This window comes from Gopherus flavomarginatus, chromosome 4 (assembly GCF_025201925.1).
Source record: "Gopherus flavomarginatus isolate rGopFla2 chromosome 4, rGopFla2.mat.asm, whole genome shotgun sequence".
NCBI classification, from domain to species: domain Eukaryota; kingdom Metazoa; phylum Chordata; order Testudines; family Testudinidae; genus Gopherus; species Gopherus flavomarginatus.
Window position 1 is genome coordinate 96,967,929 of NC_066620.1, and position 18,678 is coordinate 96,986,606.

Genomic DNA, 18,678 nt, shown 5'->3' on the forward strand with positions numbered 1-18,678 from the left:
TGGAATTTGACATCCACTTCTGGGAACATGACCAACAACAGGAAGGGGAGACAGACCAGAGAAAAAAATGGAAAGTGAGTAGGAGGGCTTGACTTATGCAGAAAGATTTATGGGCTGATTCTACAAAGACTAACTCAAGTGCTTAACTTTACATGTTATGATTGGTCCTACTGAGTTCAGTGGCACTCAGGGTACATAAAGTTAAGCCCACAGGAAGGATTGGGACATGAGAGCAAAATGTGCAGCTAGATGTGACTAAAGAGGATCATAAAAAACCCTGCCCATAAATGTTCAAGAACAGAGAAGAATATTTTGGGTGAATGGGTTAATTAGAATGCCTTGAAATTAAGGCAAATTGAGAGTGATATTGGGACAATGAGCTATACTAGATCCAGGTTTCCACCCATTAGTTTCTTAAAAATGGCACTGGTAATTATTGTAGAATAGCACAATGATCCATGGCTGCATGTAAATGGGCTGAGCCCTTACCATGTCCTTAACTGAACTCACAGATACAGGGCTAGTGCTCAAACATAACCTCCAGTCCAAGGATAGGACTTTTTTTTTTTTTTAAATAAACTAACTCCTCCACCACAAACATATGGCTTAGCCTAAGCTTCTTCGTTCAGCTTGGTTGGGCCTCCAGGACCATCTGGCCTTAGCTCTGTGGAGAGCAGCTCTCATATTTAGGATATAGCCATGTCTTTGGTGGTCTCTCCAAAGGGTATTTCTCTAGATAGTCTTCTCTCTGCTGCATAGCCTTCGCCAGTAAGGAGAGTTGGTGCCAAAAATCTGATGCAATGAAATCTGTACCTTCCAGGCAGGCTCTCCATGTACTTCTCCAGTATTATCAAATTCGCTAATTCTATTAATAGCTGTGTCTTGAGCAGGGCCGAATTAATGCCGGGCTTTAGGGGCTGCAGCACAGGGCCTCAGGCTAAGGGGGAGTCCCGCAAAAATCAGTCCATAATTATATACAATTCAGTGATCAGCAACCCATCAATTGCAATCAACTGGTCGATCCTGGAGCCTCTGCCAGTCGATCACAATCTCCCAGCCGCTAAAAGTCCAGCAGCACAGCAGGGCTCAGGCAGGCTGTCTACATGCCATGGTCCTATGCCACTCCTGGAAGTGGCTGGCTGCTGGCACGTCTCTGTGACCCCTGGTGGGAGGGGAGGCGGCTCCATGCAGTGCCCCCACCCCCAGCACCATCCCCGTAACTCCCATTGGCCAGGAACTGGCCAATGGGAGCTGTGGAGGCAGCGCTTGCTAAGCTATGCTGCAGATGGAATAGGCCTTCACCACTTGACCCAAAGAAAAAAAATCTCCACTAGCTGTCAGCAGTGGTAGCTACAGTATTAGCAGTTATCCTACAACAAAAATAAGAACTAGAGGGAAGGTCAGTTACAGATGGAGGTGGTCTCATTCTATCTGCTGTTCAGTGGTACTTACACAACAGTAAAAACATCACAGAAATTCAGGATAAATTGATGCTTCCCGAGTGAGTTCGAGATCATGTCCTACCGACTTAGCAACTGCTGCTAGGTAAGCAAGCTGTCACTGTGTTGTAGCAAAAGCAGTCTGTAAGACAACTGCAAAGATATACTCTAGGAATTATTTTGGGGAAGTCCTATAGCTTGTATTATATAGGAAGTCAGACTAGCTGATCACAGTGTTCCTTTCTGGCCTTGGAATCTATGAAAAGGCTGAAGAGTGGATATTTGAGGGTTCTGGAGGAGTTTGTACCTAGGAGAAAGACAGGACTTGGCAGATAGCTGAAGACAAGCTGCTGGAATCCTAACTGGAAATGGAAAGACTGGTAAGGACTCAGAGCTAGCAGCAAGGCTAACTGAAGGTGACAGGAAGAGAAAAGACTTGTAACGTGGTAGAGACCAAGGTCCAGGATATTAATGAGGATGATTTTTTAATGTAGCTTAAAGATGGAATGGGACTATCACAGAATCATAGAAATGTAGGACTAGAAGGGACCTCAGTAGGTTATCTAGTTCAGACCCTTGCACTGTCAAGTAAGCTGGGCTCACCTGAGGAGGAGCCTGAGGTCATGAGTGGGGTCCATTGGAAGGTACGAGAGCATGCAACTGAGAGCAAGGAATGTGAGGGAAGGTTGGAAAAGGAGCTGTGAGAAGCAACAAAGATATGTTTTGTCACTAGACTATCAGACTGGCTACAGAAAGGAAGTTAAGAACCCTCTTCTGAACTATGTTAAGTATAAAAAATGAACAATTTTGGATGGGTCAGAGATATGACCTTGTGCTAAAGATCAGGATACTGAACAGCTCAACGAAAGTCAGGGGAGATATTTGGAGGTTCAAACATCACGTAGGCACTTAACTCCCACTGGAAGCCAACTGAAGGCAGGCACTTTTCTCCCATTTGTGTGTTTGAAAATCTGCCCATAATATATATGATGTGTGGTGATGTGGGTCTTTGGCCTATAAGTTCTAGGACCAGAAGGTATAGCAGCTTGAGAAACAAGATGTCAGAGACTCTTAACAATATTTCTATATGTAAACACATGTCCTATTCAATTTTCGAAGTGTCCCTTGTGAAGTCATTTTCAGGCATGAAGGCTGGACAGTTGTCATAAAGGGTTCAAAGTGACTATGTTCTCTTCTATGGCTTATCTTCATCCAAGGTTTTTCCCACCTCAGGTCCACTGAAATTCATTCCATCATGAGGCAAGTCCTAGAGCATTTGAAAATCTAATTCCAGTACCTAAAGCTATACTACTGTGTGCCTACGTAACATCACTCTTTATTCAGCAGCATGCACTGGTTTGACTCAATTCCCCCTTTACATTTGATCATCTCAGTACATTTCATGATCAATGTTCCAAGATCTTTCCATTTTTCCAGAGATACAAAAGCTGCAAAGTCAGTCTGTTGGACACCTATTTGATCATGAATATCTGGTAGGTGATGAGTATGCTGTTCTTATAAAACGTATGTGTCATAGTGACTTTACCAGCTTCAGAGGTCCCAGGTGCACAAATATGACTGTATTAGTGAATTGAATTAGGCACATGCATTGAAGCATATAGACTATAGTATGGGCATATCTATGTTGTAGAGCAGGGGTTCTCAAAATTCACTGCACCAAGACCCCCTTCTAACAACAAAAATTACTACATGACCTCAGAAGTGGGCTTCGGCCTGGGCAGTAGGGCTCGGGCTTCAGCTTTGGCACTGGGCAGTGGAGATCGGGCTTCAGGTTTGGCCCTGGGTCCCAGAAAGTCTAAGCCAGCCCTAGTGACCCCATTAAAATGGGGACCCAACACACACATTGAGAACCGCTGTTGTAGAGAGTTCTAACAGAACTTGATGCTGAAAGCAAAGGCTAAATTCATAGATGGACTGGGATGATCAAAGACATCTGCTGGAAGAGACTCCATATTATGTCTGTATAATTGTTGCAAAGTGACAGAAGAATATGACAAAGACCTACTGCGGCTAATTTGTCTCTGTAATAAGAAACCCTGACAGAGTCCAAGGAAGTTTGGCACAGGGTGTCCTGAAACATTTCAATATATTTCCAGGATTTTACAGTTTGAGGTAATCTTCTTGAGTAGAACTTGCACTGAAATCTAGCATGGCCTGCCCTGTAGGTAGCTGACAAAAAGCTTAAGACAAATGCCGTGATTGTACTTTAAGTCATCAAGGTACTTCTTGTTAAAAATTATAAAAAATAATAAAACTTGTTAAAAAAATAACATTATAAAGAAAACAGACAACCATTCCACTAAATCCTTGCAGCAGTAAATGCAAACAATTCTAAAATCGTATAGCAGAATCTTTATAAAAGTTTAAGTAATAGTAAAGCTCACAAAGTCATGAGAAGTGTATTCTTTCTTCAGTCAAAAACCAAGACTGGAATTATGCTATAAGGCTGTGGTGAGAATTTATTTCCTTCCCTCCTTTTGAGGAAAGAAAAAGTGCATAGAGTCCATACATTTAATGAATCTTTAACATAGCCTTACAATCTACATACTGGAAGAACAAAAGGTCAGAAGTGGGCATCTTTGCTACTTATTCTCTTCTTGGCACTGGAAGTCATGCTTTTCTAATGTGAGGTCCTTTGCCATCAAGGGGAACAACAAGAACCATTGGCACATTTTTGGAAGATTTATTGAAGTTTTGAATATGGTATTAAGGTTGCCTGTTGTTCATTAGAAGTTCAAAGTCCCCCTCCTTTTTCTCAAAATGCACTTCCCATCTTAAATATCTCCTCTTGTTAACCTGTCCTGTATAAATATGTTCCAGTCTAGACAAATCTGCACTGCCCAGGCAAAGGAAGAAAGAGTATGTGTGAAGAATACGATACCAAATGATACTCTGTTCTGCAGAACTGATGAATCGAGGTACATCCATGACAATTGAATAGTCCAATTCAAAACAAGGCAGGTATCAACAGGATATGTCAAAGTGACACTGTATATTCAGTAGCCAATAGATTTCAAAGTGTATGGAAAAAACCACTTATTTTTCTATTGTCCATGAGGAAAAACTATCATTATTGTATAGATATAGACAAAAACCTTGATTTCTTACTGCATAAGCTATTTCAGTATAGTTAACAATGAATAATTCCACCTATCAGAGTGGCAGCTGTATCCAGTTAGTTTATTACTTGATTAGTTCATATGAAAGCGGAGAAGGGAAACATTCACAGGGATCTTGATGAACAACACTATGGGATGGTTCCTACCATGTTGCTCTGAGACTGTGTTGCCCCATACATTGTAATGCCATTTGATGGTGCTGCTGGCTGTGGTGTATCTGGCTGTATAAATCCTCTTCTGTCAATTAGACTACAGTATAATAATAAAAAAAAACACAAGATTGTTAGAAACATTGTTCTGATTAATAATTCTCCACCCCCCAGTAAAAATAGGTTTCAATATTACATCATCAAATCTTAATGCATCACCACTACCTTCAAATATAATTCAGATCTGAGAAATGTGACTTCACCTCAACTCATCAACAGCAAAAGAAAATTATTTACCTGCAGCTACTTTCCTACATGGAAAGTGATTATAAGAAGAGGCACATTTCTGGGTTTCTGCCTCAGGTGTAAAATTTGGATGCTGACTAGCAAATAAAAAAGAATTGGAACCCTTGAGGGAGAGACAGATTGAAAGACCCCATAGTGCACTCTGCATCTGTGCCTCTTCTGAAGTGTCTACATTATCTTCTCTTGCAATTCAGCTTCTGAATTTGTTGCCAAAGGCTGAAACCCAAAATGATGTATCTATTATAATTTACTTAACAAGTAATTATCATGAAAGAAACAGAGGGGAGCACTAGTGTAGAATATTTACCAGTAGTTTTACTAATCTTATGCATCTCTGCTCACACCAGAAGCTCCACTATAGCAATCACAGACAGTGTTGAACCCAGAGGAGTAAAGAGGAAATTTTAAAAACAGAAGAAGTCTAGTGTAGACAAGGCCTAAATTCAGATACGTTTGTGTAGAATTTTAACACACAAAGATAAAAACAGAGGGAACAGTGAGAGTGAAACACAAAATGAACAGTCTGGTGAAGAACTTGAACGAAGCTGTTTGCTGGAATTCTGAAAGTAGTGTGATCACACTGTGTATTATAGGCTGCACGTTGGTTTTGGCAGCTAATATCTATGTACAAGACTCATATACACTTCTAAATGAACTAGACTTATAGCTTGTCTACACTGCCCCACAGTTTGGACTACAGGAGTGTGAACAGCAGCACGCACCAAAGTGCTGTGCTGCAACTCCGCTGTGTGGATGGTGTGGGAGCAAAGTAAAAGGAATACAATGTACAAGCAAAAGAGTAATTACATTATTCTGTTTTCTGAAAACAATTAACTGCTTGGAGTTCCTCACTTCCAATAGCTGTAAATGCTGCAATGAAAGATCAAAGAACCACCAAACAAGTTTATTTATGTTTCAGGTGTATGAACCTGAACTTTAAAGTATGAACTTTAACTGTTTTACTAGATCTAATTGCTGATTCAGCCATAAAACAGAGTTAGCAACTTACTTGTATCCGTCATCTAAAAAGATCAGTTTCACTAAATAGTACAATGAAGCCCTGTTTTAGCTGAGCAAATTGAAGTAAGATAACAAAAGTCAAAAACTTAGATCAGTAAGTCTGTGGTCTCATCCTATATAAAAACATTACTTTTAGTAACTCTTACCTTGGAGAGATGGGTCCGCACAAAGCTGCACAACAATTAGTAAAGATGTTGCCATAACTGTATGGATTGTAATTCTCTTTACCTCTTTTATTTGACCAAGATCCTTTAATCTGAAGAGACATGAACATAAAATATCACATACTATGTCACATACAATTGCTGGGGCAAATTAGGGGTAATCACAGTAACAACTATCAGAGGGGTAGCCGTGTTAGTCTGGATCTGTAAAAGCAGCAAAGAGTTCTGTGGCACCTTATAGACTAACAGACATTTTGGAGCATGAGCTTTTGTGGGTGAATACCCACTTCGTCATGCATCTGACGAAGTGGGTATTCACTCACGAAAGCTCATGCTCCAAAATGTCTGTTAGTCTATAAGGTGCCACAGGACTCTCTGCTGCTTTCACAGTAACAACAGATAGGATAATCGTCTATAAGGTGCCACAGGACTCTTTGCTGCTTTCACAGTAACAACAGATAGGATAATCATCATTTATGATTTGTGGAAGAAAAAAGAGGAAAATAATGTTTTAAAGCATGTCTGTACTAACCCCACAGTCCTGAAAGAGCTTTGGGGGAATCTCCATGACAACCACAAATATGCTACATCCACTATTTCAATTTCAGAATATGCAGATTGGAGTAATGGCTACTAAGCAAACCTGTAGCCCACACATGGATGGGAGAATAAATTCCATGTCCTCTGTTGTCTATGGAGTTCCCTGAACACAGACTGAATAATTCAGGCTTTTCACAGGAAGGAGGTGAGTTAGTAAGTTCCTTAGTAAGACTGAGGAAGAGTCCTTGCTATTCTGCCTTGAAAAATAAAGAACAGGCATGCTGCACTGTCATAATTCCCTGTTATCTGGAAAGTGTTTTATTTAACAACACAGAAGACAATTAGCTCTGTCTATACAGCCAAGGTTGACCCTAATTCAGAAACAGATGAGGACTGCTATTTCATCTCACCTGTCTTTTTAACAAATATGGTGCATATTCTTCAGTCTCTGGCTCCTTGCCAAGATATTTATTACTGAAGAATGCTCTGCATCTTTATTCTTTGTATTTTGTAAAATACACAATTATAAATTTAACCCTTATGCAATAACCAAAATATATTTGATACACAAAAATGCTAGGTTTGGGGTTATCACACAATAATGAAAAAAGCTACAATAAATTAGATAAAAATAAAAAGTAAATTTGGAGTAATTTCTTCAAGAAGCTTATGTCAATATATTTGGATTAATTGGAAAAACTAAAAAATGCTCTCTTATACCATCTGTTAGTTAGCTTTAGTCTTCCTTTACTCTCAATAATTCTTAATAATCTGGTTAGGCAAGATGAAATATCTGTCTCCACAGTTAGTTAAATGAACTGCTGTGACACTGGAACCAACGGACCCATCCTCCATGTAGAATGGAGACTGTAAAAGCGGATAAGGCTGACCTCTGAACTAAATGATTTATTCTCTGTTGAAAGAACCAGCCCTCACTTGCCAGAGCCCTCAAACAAAATTTAGTTTAAAAGGTAGAAAGTCAAAGACAGACAAGACACATGACGGAACTTGTTTTCAAAACCAGACTGGTTGATATTTTCTGAAGCTTTGTTCAAGTCTGAGTTTTTTGATTTTCAGATTATGTAGGATTCTTGTGGAAAACAATGGAAAAGGGAGGCTGTAGACAGCTGGATACTTCCCCACTGAACTGAAGTGTATAAAATACAGAGACTTTTTGAAGAACTGGCTTCCACTTGCATTTTGTTGGTTTCGTTTGTTTGTTTCTTCTTCTGTGGCTGTCATTTTATGTTCCCAGAAACTGGTCTAATGGGTCTTATTGAACCTTGGTTATAACCAGGGCTCTCAAGCAATTAAAAAAATTAATTGCAATTAAGTGCGCTGTTAAACAACAATAGAATACTATTTATTTTAAATATTTTTGGATGTTTACTACATTTTCAAATATATTAATTTCAATTACAACACAGAATATGAAGTGTACAGTGCTCACTTTATATTTATTTTTTATTACCAATATTTGCACTGTAAAAAACAAAAAAAATGTATTTTTCAGTTCATCTCATACAAGTATTGTAGTGCAAACTCCTAATCATGAAAGTTGAACTTACAAATGTAGAATTATGTACAAAAAAAAACTGCATTCAAAAATAAAACAATGTAAAACTTTAGAGCCCACTAGTCCACTCAGACCTACTTCTTGGTTAGCCAAATCACTCAGACAAACAAGGTTGGTTACAATTTGCAGGAGATAATACTGCCTGCTTCTTGTTTACAATGTCACCTGAAAGTGAGAACAGGTGTTCGCATGGCACTGTTGTAGCTGGTGTTGCAAGATATTTACGTGCCAGATGCGCTACAGACTCCTCTGTCCCTTCACGTTTCAACCATCTTTCCAGAGGACATGCTTCCATGCTGATGACGGGTTCCCCTTGATAACGATCCAAAGCAGTGCGGACTGCCGCATGTTCATTTTCATCATCTGAGTCAGACGCAACCAGCAGAAGGTTGATTTTCTTTCTTGGTGGTTTGGGTTCTGTAGTTTCTACATCAGAGTGTTGCTCTTTAAGACTTCTAAAAGCATGCTCCACACCTTGTCCCTCTCAAATTCTGGGCGGCACTTCAGATTCTTTAACCTTGGGTCACGTGGTGTAGCTATTTTTAGAAATCTCACATAGGTACCTTCTTTGCGTTTTGTAAAATCTGCTGTGTAGATGTTCTGAAAACGAACATGTGCTGGGTCATCATCCGAGACTGCTACAACATGAAATATATGCAGGTAAAACAGAACAGGAGACATACAATTCTCCCCCCCAAGGAGTACAGTCACAAATTTAATTGACACATTATTTTTTTAATGAGCATCATCATCATAGAAGCATGCCCTCTGGAATGGTGGCCGAAACATGAATGGGCATATGAATGTTTCCCATATATGGCACGTAAATACCTTGCAATGCCAGCTACAAAAGTGCCATGCGAACACCTGTTCTCACTTTCAAGAGACATTGTAGATTAGAAGCAGGCAGCAGTATCTCCCATCAATGTAAATAAACTTGTTTGTCTTAGTGATTGGCAGAATAAGAAGTAGGACTGAGTGGACTTGTAGGCTCTAAAGTTTTACACTGTTTTGTTTTTGAGTGCAGTTATGTAACCAAAAAAAATTCTGCATTTGTAAGTTACAATTTCACGATAAAGAAATTGCAATTCAGTACTTGTATGAGGTAAATTGAAAAATATTATTTCTTTTATCATTTTTACAGTGCATATATTTGTAATAAATAATATAAAGTGAACATTCTGCATAATATTCTATTGTTATTATGTGCAATTAATAATACTTAATTTTTTAATCGCAATTAATTTTTTTTAGTTAATTGTGTGAGTCGACTGCAATTGACAGTCCTAGTTATAACCCAATCAATATTTTCTCATCTAATGTCAAAAAGGATTAAAACTACTTTTGTAACTTGCATTTTTCCTGCAAGTTTAAGGTGGATGTTTCACATCATATATAGTTATTATGAAGCTAAGCTTCAGACTATGAGAAAGAATGATGAAGTCTTTAGAACTGGGGTAGAATGTACTAAACACCTAATGAATCTCTAAAACATTGTAAAAGCAGCAAAGAATCCTGTGGCACCTTATAGACTAACAGACGTTTTGGAGCATGAGCTTTCGTGGGTGAATACCCACTTCCTCAGATGCATCTGAGGAAGTGGGTATTCACCCACGAAAGCTCATGCTCCAAAACGTCTGTTAGTCTATAAGGTGCCACAGGATTCTTTGCTGCTTTTACAGATCCAGACTAACACGGCTACCCTCTGATATCTAAAACATTGGTCACTGCATCAAGTGTTACCAGGTCATGGTGCGCTATCACCTCCTTCCTCACCAAGATACGCACACAAATATGCGGATAGGGTTTTTTTGCGGGGAAGGGGGGATATTCGGCAGAATCTACAGGAAAGAAACTGAAAATACGGACAATGGAAGTTAACAATCCTTTAATATTTACTAAATGAAAACAGGTATGCAATTACACTATGAAGTCAAGAACTTACATCTTCATTTGTTGTTTGATTGGAGCTGATCAAATATGTATGAAAACCTGAGAGACCAACAATAGACCAAACGGAAAAAAAACACACGACAGCTTCCAGCACAGTGATTAAAAGTCAAGGAAGTACAAATTTGTATGAAATCTAATAATTAATAATAGCACTCACATAGTGATTTATGTCTTTAGAGTACTTCACTTTGAATTCTGCACAAACATTTGCTGAGTAATCCTCAAAACACCCGTATTTGGAAAGTATGTAAGTAAATGGTAGTACATAGTTTCACTTATAGATAGACAGAGAATTTCATTCCATGACTTACTCAAGGCCACAGGATGAGTCAGTGACAAAGATAAGATTAGAACTGTGTTTACATAGCGTCTAGCACAAGCAGTGGTGGCCCATGATTAGGGCTTCTAGGAGCTACAATAATTCAAATAAATAACAGTTCATGAGTTTCTGGCTTTCAGTCTCACGTGAAATCTATTAGACCAGTGAGATTCAGACTGAGGCTTGCAAGCAGCTCTTTAATACATCTCCTGCGGCTCTTTGCAGCACATGATATTAAAACACTGTGATTTAATTATTAACCAATCAGGATGCTTTTACCATGTTATTAACCAATTGTAGTTGATAAATAATATTTAGTCAGTCACTTTCTTGTGAGAATAATATATATAAACTAAATATTCCCCATCATACTGTTTCAATATGAATATATAGTATTATAGTAAATGAAACAATGAATTCACACCACTGTAGCTTTTTTGGGTAATGTGGATTGCTAATTTGGCTCCTGAACCACTGAGGTCTGAGTATCACTGTAGTAGACCATGCTATCTGTCCTCTGTAACTGAAGCAGACACCAATTATACATGTCCTACAAAATCATAATGACATCGTATTAGCCCAGGTATGGTAAAAATGCCACTTGTTCCCCATTACCATCATGATTACATTCACTGCTCTGTTATAAACAAACACACATCTGCTGTAGGCATGTGACTGAGGAATTTGCAAGGCCTGTTTACAACTTTTACCTTTGTGATTTTTCCTACTGGAAACAATGCACTGAAAACCACTAAAAACCTTTTATTCATTACTACAGAATGAACATAAGCAAGATATTTCACCATTCAGTCAACTGTACCTCAATATTACTTTTAAGCTATGATCTTATTAATTTTTCCTTTTTTTCTTTCCAATCTACCTTTCTTCTCTTCCTTCTGCAGAGGTCTTTTTACCTTAACTACAACCTCTCAAAAATCAGTAACTAGCCCTTTCCAGGATCAACATCTATGTTACTATTAAATTGGTCAACATTAGGTGCTGTGCAGTACAACTTACAACATGCCTTTAACTCTGACTAAAATACAATCTCAATGACAAGGTATCATGTTTTGCTCTTCAGCCTTGTTTATCTCAGTAAGACAGCAAGCCACTACAACCAAAAGACCACGTCTATCCTTTCAATTGCTATTTATTTCAGTTTATGTACAATAGCTAGGACATTGGAACTCGTCTCACTCTGTATTAATATATTTATGGTTGATAGTCTATATATACACCAAAGAAGAGAAAAAGTGTTGTCTTCTACAAAAATATACAATAAATTAATAAGGAACATGGCAACTGGAAAAGAACATGACGACAATTAATCTATACAAGTCATTTTCCAAAACAACTGTTTCTCAAAATATTCACAAGCAGGGACATTGTAGGCCACAAAATGCACTACTCATATCCTCATCAATACCTGTTTACATAAGAGAAAGAGAAATATGCATGACTCCTTAGCACTATGAAAATAAAGAAGCCAGAGAAAGCAATACCAGGAATGCCCTGGTCTCTTATTTAAAAATTACAACAAACATATTTCAGGCATTATTTAACAGTCAAGGACCATAACACTGCTGTGATCCAATAAACATAGGAACTATATATTATACAATTGCATAAAAACCTCTTAAAATATTGCTGAATTTGCAAAGTCATTATAATGCCTGATAGCCACTGGCAACAACTTTGTTCTAACACAACTTAGTTTAAATGGCACAAACTTTCAAAGCCAAGCAGAAATGGAAATGAGCCAACAATTCATTAGTTTTGCTTAGGGTATAAAACATTTATATGCAGCTCTTTAGAACTATATCTTGCAGAAACAGGATGGATAGAAGAACCATGATGAATGTCTGAGCAGCAGGTTTGCTACTTTTCTTCCTCTCCCTCAGGAGTGATTTGAAAGGTCACAGATGAGCAGGAAAGGTGCTTGCACTGGGGACCAAGCCATAGACACAGCAGCAGACAGCCTGTGAATAGAGAGCCTGGCAGGAGTTTGGCAGCAGCAGGATACAAGCAGAAGATCCTGCAAACAGGAGGCAGAAGGCACCCCCCACCCCCTAAAATTGACTGCTGCAGGACAGTATGGTAGAGCTCTTAAGTGAAACTGCCAACGACATAACTGAACACTGTCATCAATATTTAAATAGTCCTCCAAGACAGGGCTGGACTAGAAAAGACTACCCAGATATCACGTCTGAGGAACACCAGTTACCCTCCTATCCTTATAGTTGACTGCTCCCTTGGGACAGAGCTAAGAAAAACTGTTTTATCTTTTATTTCTACTAAGGACTAAGCCATTGTACCTAAGATAGCAAAGGGGAAGCCATGTTAGTCTGTATCCACAGAAACACAATCTATCCTGGAAAACGATCCCTCACTCTCAGGGAGGCATGCCAGTCCTCGCTTAGACAGCCCCCAAGTCTGAAGCAAATACTCGCCAGCAACTACACACCACAGAACACTAATCCAGGAACCAATCCGGTAACAAACCCTGTTGCCTCCTCTGTCCCCATATCTACTCTAGCGACACCATCAGAGGACCCAACCACATCAGCCACACCATTGGGGGCTCATTCATCTGCATATCTACTAATGTGATATACGCCGTTATGTGCCAACAGTGCCCCTCTGCCATGTACATTGGCCAAACTGGATAGTCTCTACCTAAAAGAATAAATGGACACAAATCAGACATCAGGAATGGTAACATACAAAAGCCAGTAGGAGAATGCTTCAATCTCCCTGGACATTCAATAACAGATTTAAAAGTAGCCATGTTTCACCAAAAAAACTTCAAAAACAAACTTCAAAGAGCAACTGCAGAGCTACAATTAATTTGCAAATTTAACACCATTAATTTGGGCTTGAATAGGGAGGACTGGGAGTGGCTAGCTCACTACAAAAGCAATTTTTCCTCTCTTGGTATTGACACCTCCTCATCAATTATTGGGCGTGGACTACATCCACCCTGACTGAACTGGCCTTGTCAACACTGGTTCTCCACTTGTAAGGTAACTCCCTTCTCTTCATGTGCCAATATATTTATGCCTGTATCTGTAATTTTCACTTCATGCATCTGAAGAAGTGCAGTTTTTTACTCATGAAAGCTTATGCCTAAATAAATCTGTTAGTCTTTAAGGTGCCACCGGACTCCTCCTCGTTTTTGTACCTAAGATATTTTCGACCCTTTCTTTCTTCCAGCCCTAGTGAATAATCCTTTCCTTTTAACCATGTATGCAAGCACTTTTCAAGAAGCCACCAGGTGCTAGAGTCTATAGGGTCAGCGGCTAAATGCTGATAAGCACTCCCTTCTGAGACTATTTTATACCTGGTGATTTATCAAGTATATGGAAAGTTTTGGAGCACTGCATCCCCCAGAGCAACCTATTGGTGTGGGACCATTTACAGAACATTCCCTTATTAATAGGGCACTGTTAGTGATGCTTAATTAAGCAAACTGCTTTACAGGATCTCATATTGTGGGTATTCTTGTATAAGATTTTCTAAGGTCATCACCATGCAGTTTGAGAAACTTAAATACATAGATGAATTTATGCTCACAGCACCTGAGTGAGGAAGGGAAGCATTAGGTCATTCTGACAGGCTACACTATCTGCACCTGCCAGGACTCCTGAGGGAGGGAACCCACCCACTGTTTTGGACACATTCAGTTAGCTCCTCACTTTACACTTTCTAATAAGGCCTGGTCTACTCTAGGGGGGCATAGCTGAAGTCAACATCTTAAATCGACTTACCTCCAGTCCTCACGGTGCAGGATCAACGGCCAAGGCTCCCCTGTTGACTCCGCTTCCGCCTCTCGCCCTGGTGGAGTTCTGGAGTTGACGGGGAGCACGTTCAGGGATCAATTTATCAACATGTGATAAATCGATCCCCAATAGACTGATCCGGTGGGTAGTGTGGACATACTCTAAGTGCAGGAGTGAACTGCTGAGCCTTGTACTTGAGGACTCACTGAGTGTGAGCTTCCATAATAAGGTTTTTTGATTCAAGATTAGTGTTTTGGAATTAGTCCCTTTACATTTATAGTAAAAGGAATAAAGCTAATTCACTTAAATAAGAGGTGCTTAGATGAAGATGTAGGAATTGCAAGGAAAACAAAGGTACAGTATAAAAGATGTATCCTCAGTTTAATACGTCGGGAGCTATTTATTTAACTCCCTGTTCATCCAGATGAGCAAATAAAATGGAAACTTACTAGTTATTAAAAAATTAATTGATTTACACATACTTGTTGAATATAGAGTAGCTAGACTCAGCTATTGTGTACAGTCATATTGTCTACTACAGCTAGAGACCTGTACAACTCGGTTTGTCACATAGCACTGTTAGTGAAGTATCCGTTGAAAAGCAAGGCTCTCTCTTCACAAACTGTCTTGCCCCAAAACAAAATTCCCAGTACTGTTGATTCAATTTTATTTTGTATTGTTCGGAATTGCAACCAACTTATCAAGCTGTCCAACATGTCACATTCTAAAAGAGCTGCTTCTACAAAATGCTCTATTGAGCCTCTCAAACTGGCATGACTTTGAATGCAAATTATGAAAAGCCTATTGTTCCTGTACAAGGATCCACAAGTGTTGGATCAATTACCTTTTGATTTAAGAACAATTGAAAGCTTTTCCCATTTTGAGAGAAATGAAAGACTAATCCACTGTTAGAAGTAATTTGTAATTCTTTTATGTGGAAGTTATTGTTGTGCTATTTAGGATTGATTGCTTGTTTGTGTTTCCTAAAAACTGTGGCCTTGCATCATGAACACACAAGTCAATGAACATGATAAAAGTTAGGTCTGCAGAATTTAGCAAGCTTGACATTTTAGAAATATACAGGTGACAACACTCCGGGGTGAAATCTTGTCATTTCTGCCTTTTACATATTTCTTTACCAAAAACTGTAAGATTCTGTCAATTAATAAAACTGAAGTTTTTCCATAAATCCATCCCAGGTGGTGTGTGTGTGGTGTGGTTGGTTTTTTGTTTTTAATACGCAAAACTGCCATTTTTGTGTATTTCTGGACAAAAATCTAGGTTTGTGCACAAGAGCAAGCGTTCTAAGGCAAAACAGCAAAAAGGCTCTGCTTTTGCAGAGCCAGTGTAAAGAATGATTTTTGCACTGGCTTTGTGAGTGATGCAAATATTTTCACATATATATCAGCCATCCACACATAATAGTAGGCAGTTGGAAGCGCTATAGGCCCACAGAAATTTAAGCAGGAAGTCAAGTAGAAGTTATGGCAGCTCTCCAGCCTTTTCTGTCTGTTAGCTCAGTGGTTTTCAAACTTTTTGTATCGATGACCCCTTTCACACAGCAAGCCTCTGAGCATCAGCCCCCCCCCCCTTATAAATTAACAATGGTGGGGATACTTTAATTTAATGTCAGAGGGGTAGCCCTGTTAGTTTGGATCTGTAAAAGCAGCAAAGAGTCCTGTAGCACCTTATAGACTAACAGACGTATTGGAGCATGAGCCAATTATCTTATCATAAAAGACAATCAAGTTGATCAGGCATGACTTGCCCTTTCTCTCCTTCTAGTGCTTCAGAATGGTTTTCTTGAGGACCTGCTCCATGATTTATCCAGGGACTGAGGTGAGGCTTCTCCTTCCCAGGTTCTCCTTCTTCTCCTTTTTAAAAATGGGCACTATATTTGCCTTTTTCCAATCATCTGGGACCTCCCCCAATCACCATGAGTTTTCAAAGATAATGGCCAATGGCTCTGCAATCACATCAGCCAATTCCCTCAGTATCCTCAGATGCATTGCATCTGGCCCCATGGACTTGTGCATGTCCAGCTTTTCTAAATAGTCCTTAACCTGTTCTTTCACCACTGAGGGCTGCTTACCTCCTCCCCACACTGTGTTGCCCAGGACAGCAGTGTGGGAGCTGACCTTGTCTGTGAAGACCGAGGCAAAAAAAGCACTAAGTACTTCATTTTTTTCCACATCATTTGTCACTAGGTTGCCTCGCCCATTCATTAAGGGTCCCACATTTCCCCTGACCTTTTTCTTGTTGCTAACATACCTGTAGAAACCCTTCTTTTTATCCTTCACAACCTTTGCTAGCTGCAACTCCAGTTGTGTTTTGGCCTTCCCGATCAAACCCCTGCATGATCAAGTACTATTTTTATACTCCTCCCTAGTCATCTGTCCAAGTTTCCACTTCTTGTAAGCTTCCTTTTTGGGTTTAAGCTCACCGAAGATTTCACAGTTAAGCCAAACTGGTCGCTTGCCATATTTGCTATTCTTTCTGCACCCCGGGATGGTTTGTTTCTCTGCCCTCAATAAGGCTTCTTTAAAATACAGCCAGCTTTCCTGGACTCCAGGAAGAAAGGAGAGTAGCAAAATACAGCAGAAAAGCAGACTTTGACTCCCTTAGGGAACTGATGGGCAGGATCCTGTGGGAAGCTAATACTAGGGGGATCCTGCCCATCAGTTCCCTAAGGGAGTCAAAGTCTGCTTTTCTGCTGTATTTTGCTACTCTCCTTTCTTCCTTTTGTGAGGATCCTGAACTCAATCATCTCATGGTCACTGCTGCCCAAGTTGTCACCCACTTCTACTTCCCCTACCAATTCTTCCCTGTTGGTAAGCAGCAGGTGGAGAAGAGAATGGCCCCTGGTTTGTTCCTCCAGTAGTTGCACCAGGAAGTTGTCCCCAACACTCTCCAAAAACTTCCTGGATTGTCTATGCACTGCTGTATTGTTCTCCCAGCAGATGTCAGGGTGATTGACGTCCCCCACTAGAACCAGGGCCTGTGTTCTGGTAACTTCAGTTAATTGTCCAAAGAAAGCCTCATCCACCACATCACACTTGTTGCTCCCGCTTCTAAACTTAACCCAAAGACTCTCACCAGGCTTTTCTCCAGTTTCATACTGGAGTCCTATTCCACTCACAGGTGAGAACTTGTGAAAAAGGCAAGAAGCCGCTGGAACATATTACAATAGCACAGTGACATTGAGGGCATGTCTACACGACCTTGCAGTTCAGACAAAAGGAGTGGGAACAGCAGTCCACATAAAAGTGCTGTGTACATAGTGTCCACACAGGGGAATTACAGCACAGCACTTCAGTACACATTCTATTTGCACCTCCTTAGTTCGAACCGAAGGGCTGTGTAGACATGCCTTGAGCTACATGTATAAAGGTAGTGGGGGGTGGGGGTGCAGTTGATGGAATCTAACAAACAACTTGTTACTTGAATTAATGTTACCTCGGACACAGTAAAATCTGTCTTAAATGACTGATAAAGTTATCAGCATAAGTATACTTTGGAAATATTGGACTGTTTGGTGCCACTTAATATTTTGATTTTCTATTTTATAATGGACTTTTTCTATCCCACCAAAAGTCAACAAATTCCAAATAAATATTTTCCTCTCACGAAAGCGGATGTATTGCTCAGCAAATGCGTATAATTATCTCTTGAAATGTGTGTCTGTTAAATGGACAGTATATATAAATTTACCTAGAATAATAGACTGCCCAAAAGATGCAAATAATAATGAAAAAAAGAGCTCTTTTCTTCCCTACATGCAACACTAAATGAGAAACGATGCAGAAATACTAGACCAAATGGTGAAACCTTTCTTGAGGAAGTCTCAATTCCATGCATCCAACAACTGCAAAAAAAACAAAACCCGGATACATTAAGTATATAATTTCTTCCTTAATATTAATGTAACAAAATCTACAGCACATTTTAATGAAAGGATATCTTGCTGGACTGTCCTTAAGGGCATTTAGGAATCCTGCTTGCTGTGATCCTGTGGAAACAAAAACCAAATTTTACGAATGAGTAAGAATTTTCAGTATAGGCTGCTTTTATCATAAATCACATCCACAGATAAAAAACAATAAGAGCCTGAAGATCAGTTGCATAATTATATTTTGAAAGTATTACAGCTGAAGTTATTCTACAAAAAAGTGGCAGTTATAATCAGATCTAACATCTGCAGGGTATTTCTCAGTCATACCAGATTGATGTCTGCACCGTTTTGCATTAATAAGATTTCTAATTATCCCTCTGTTCTTTTCCACCCTAATACGG

At 39.4% G+C, this 18,678-nt stretch overlaps 1 protein-coding gene across 2 annotated transcripts in view; it reads right to left on the reverse strand.

Moving 5' to 3' along the window:
- The window catches only part of ZDHHC14 (zinc finger DHHC-type palmitoyltransferase 14), a 165,567-nt gene that overhangs the window by 11,094 nt on the left and 135,795 nt on the right, over positions 1-18,678 (reverse strand). For both annotated transcript variants that reach the window (XM_050949998.1, XM_050949997.1), the window contains exons 5-8: positions 18,346-18,394; positions 10,280-10,382; positions 6,201-6,310; positions 4,726-4,828 (exon numbers count right to left, since the gene is read on the reverse strand). In XM_050949998.1, coding sequence (XP_050805955.1) covers positions 4,726-4,828; positions 6,201-6,310; positions 10,280-10,382; positions 18,346-18,394 — 365 coding nt within the window. The remainder of the gene's footprint in view (positions 1-4,725; positions 4,829-6,200; positions 6,311-10,279; positions 10,383-18,345; positions 18,395-18,678) is intronic.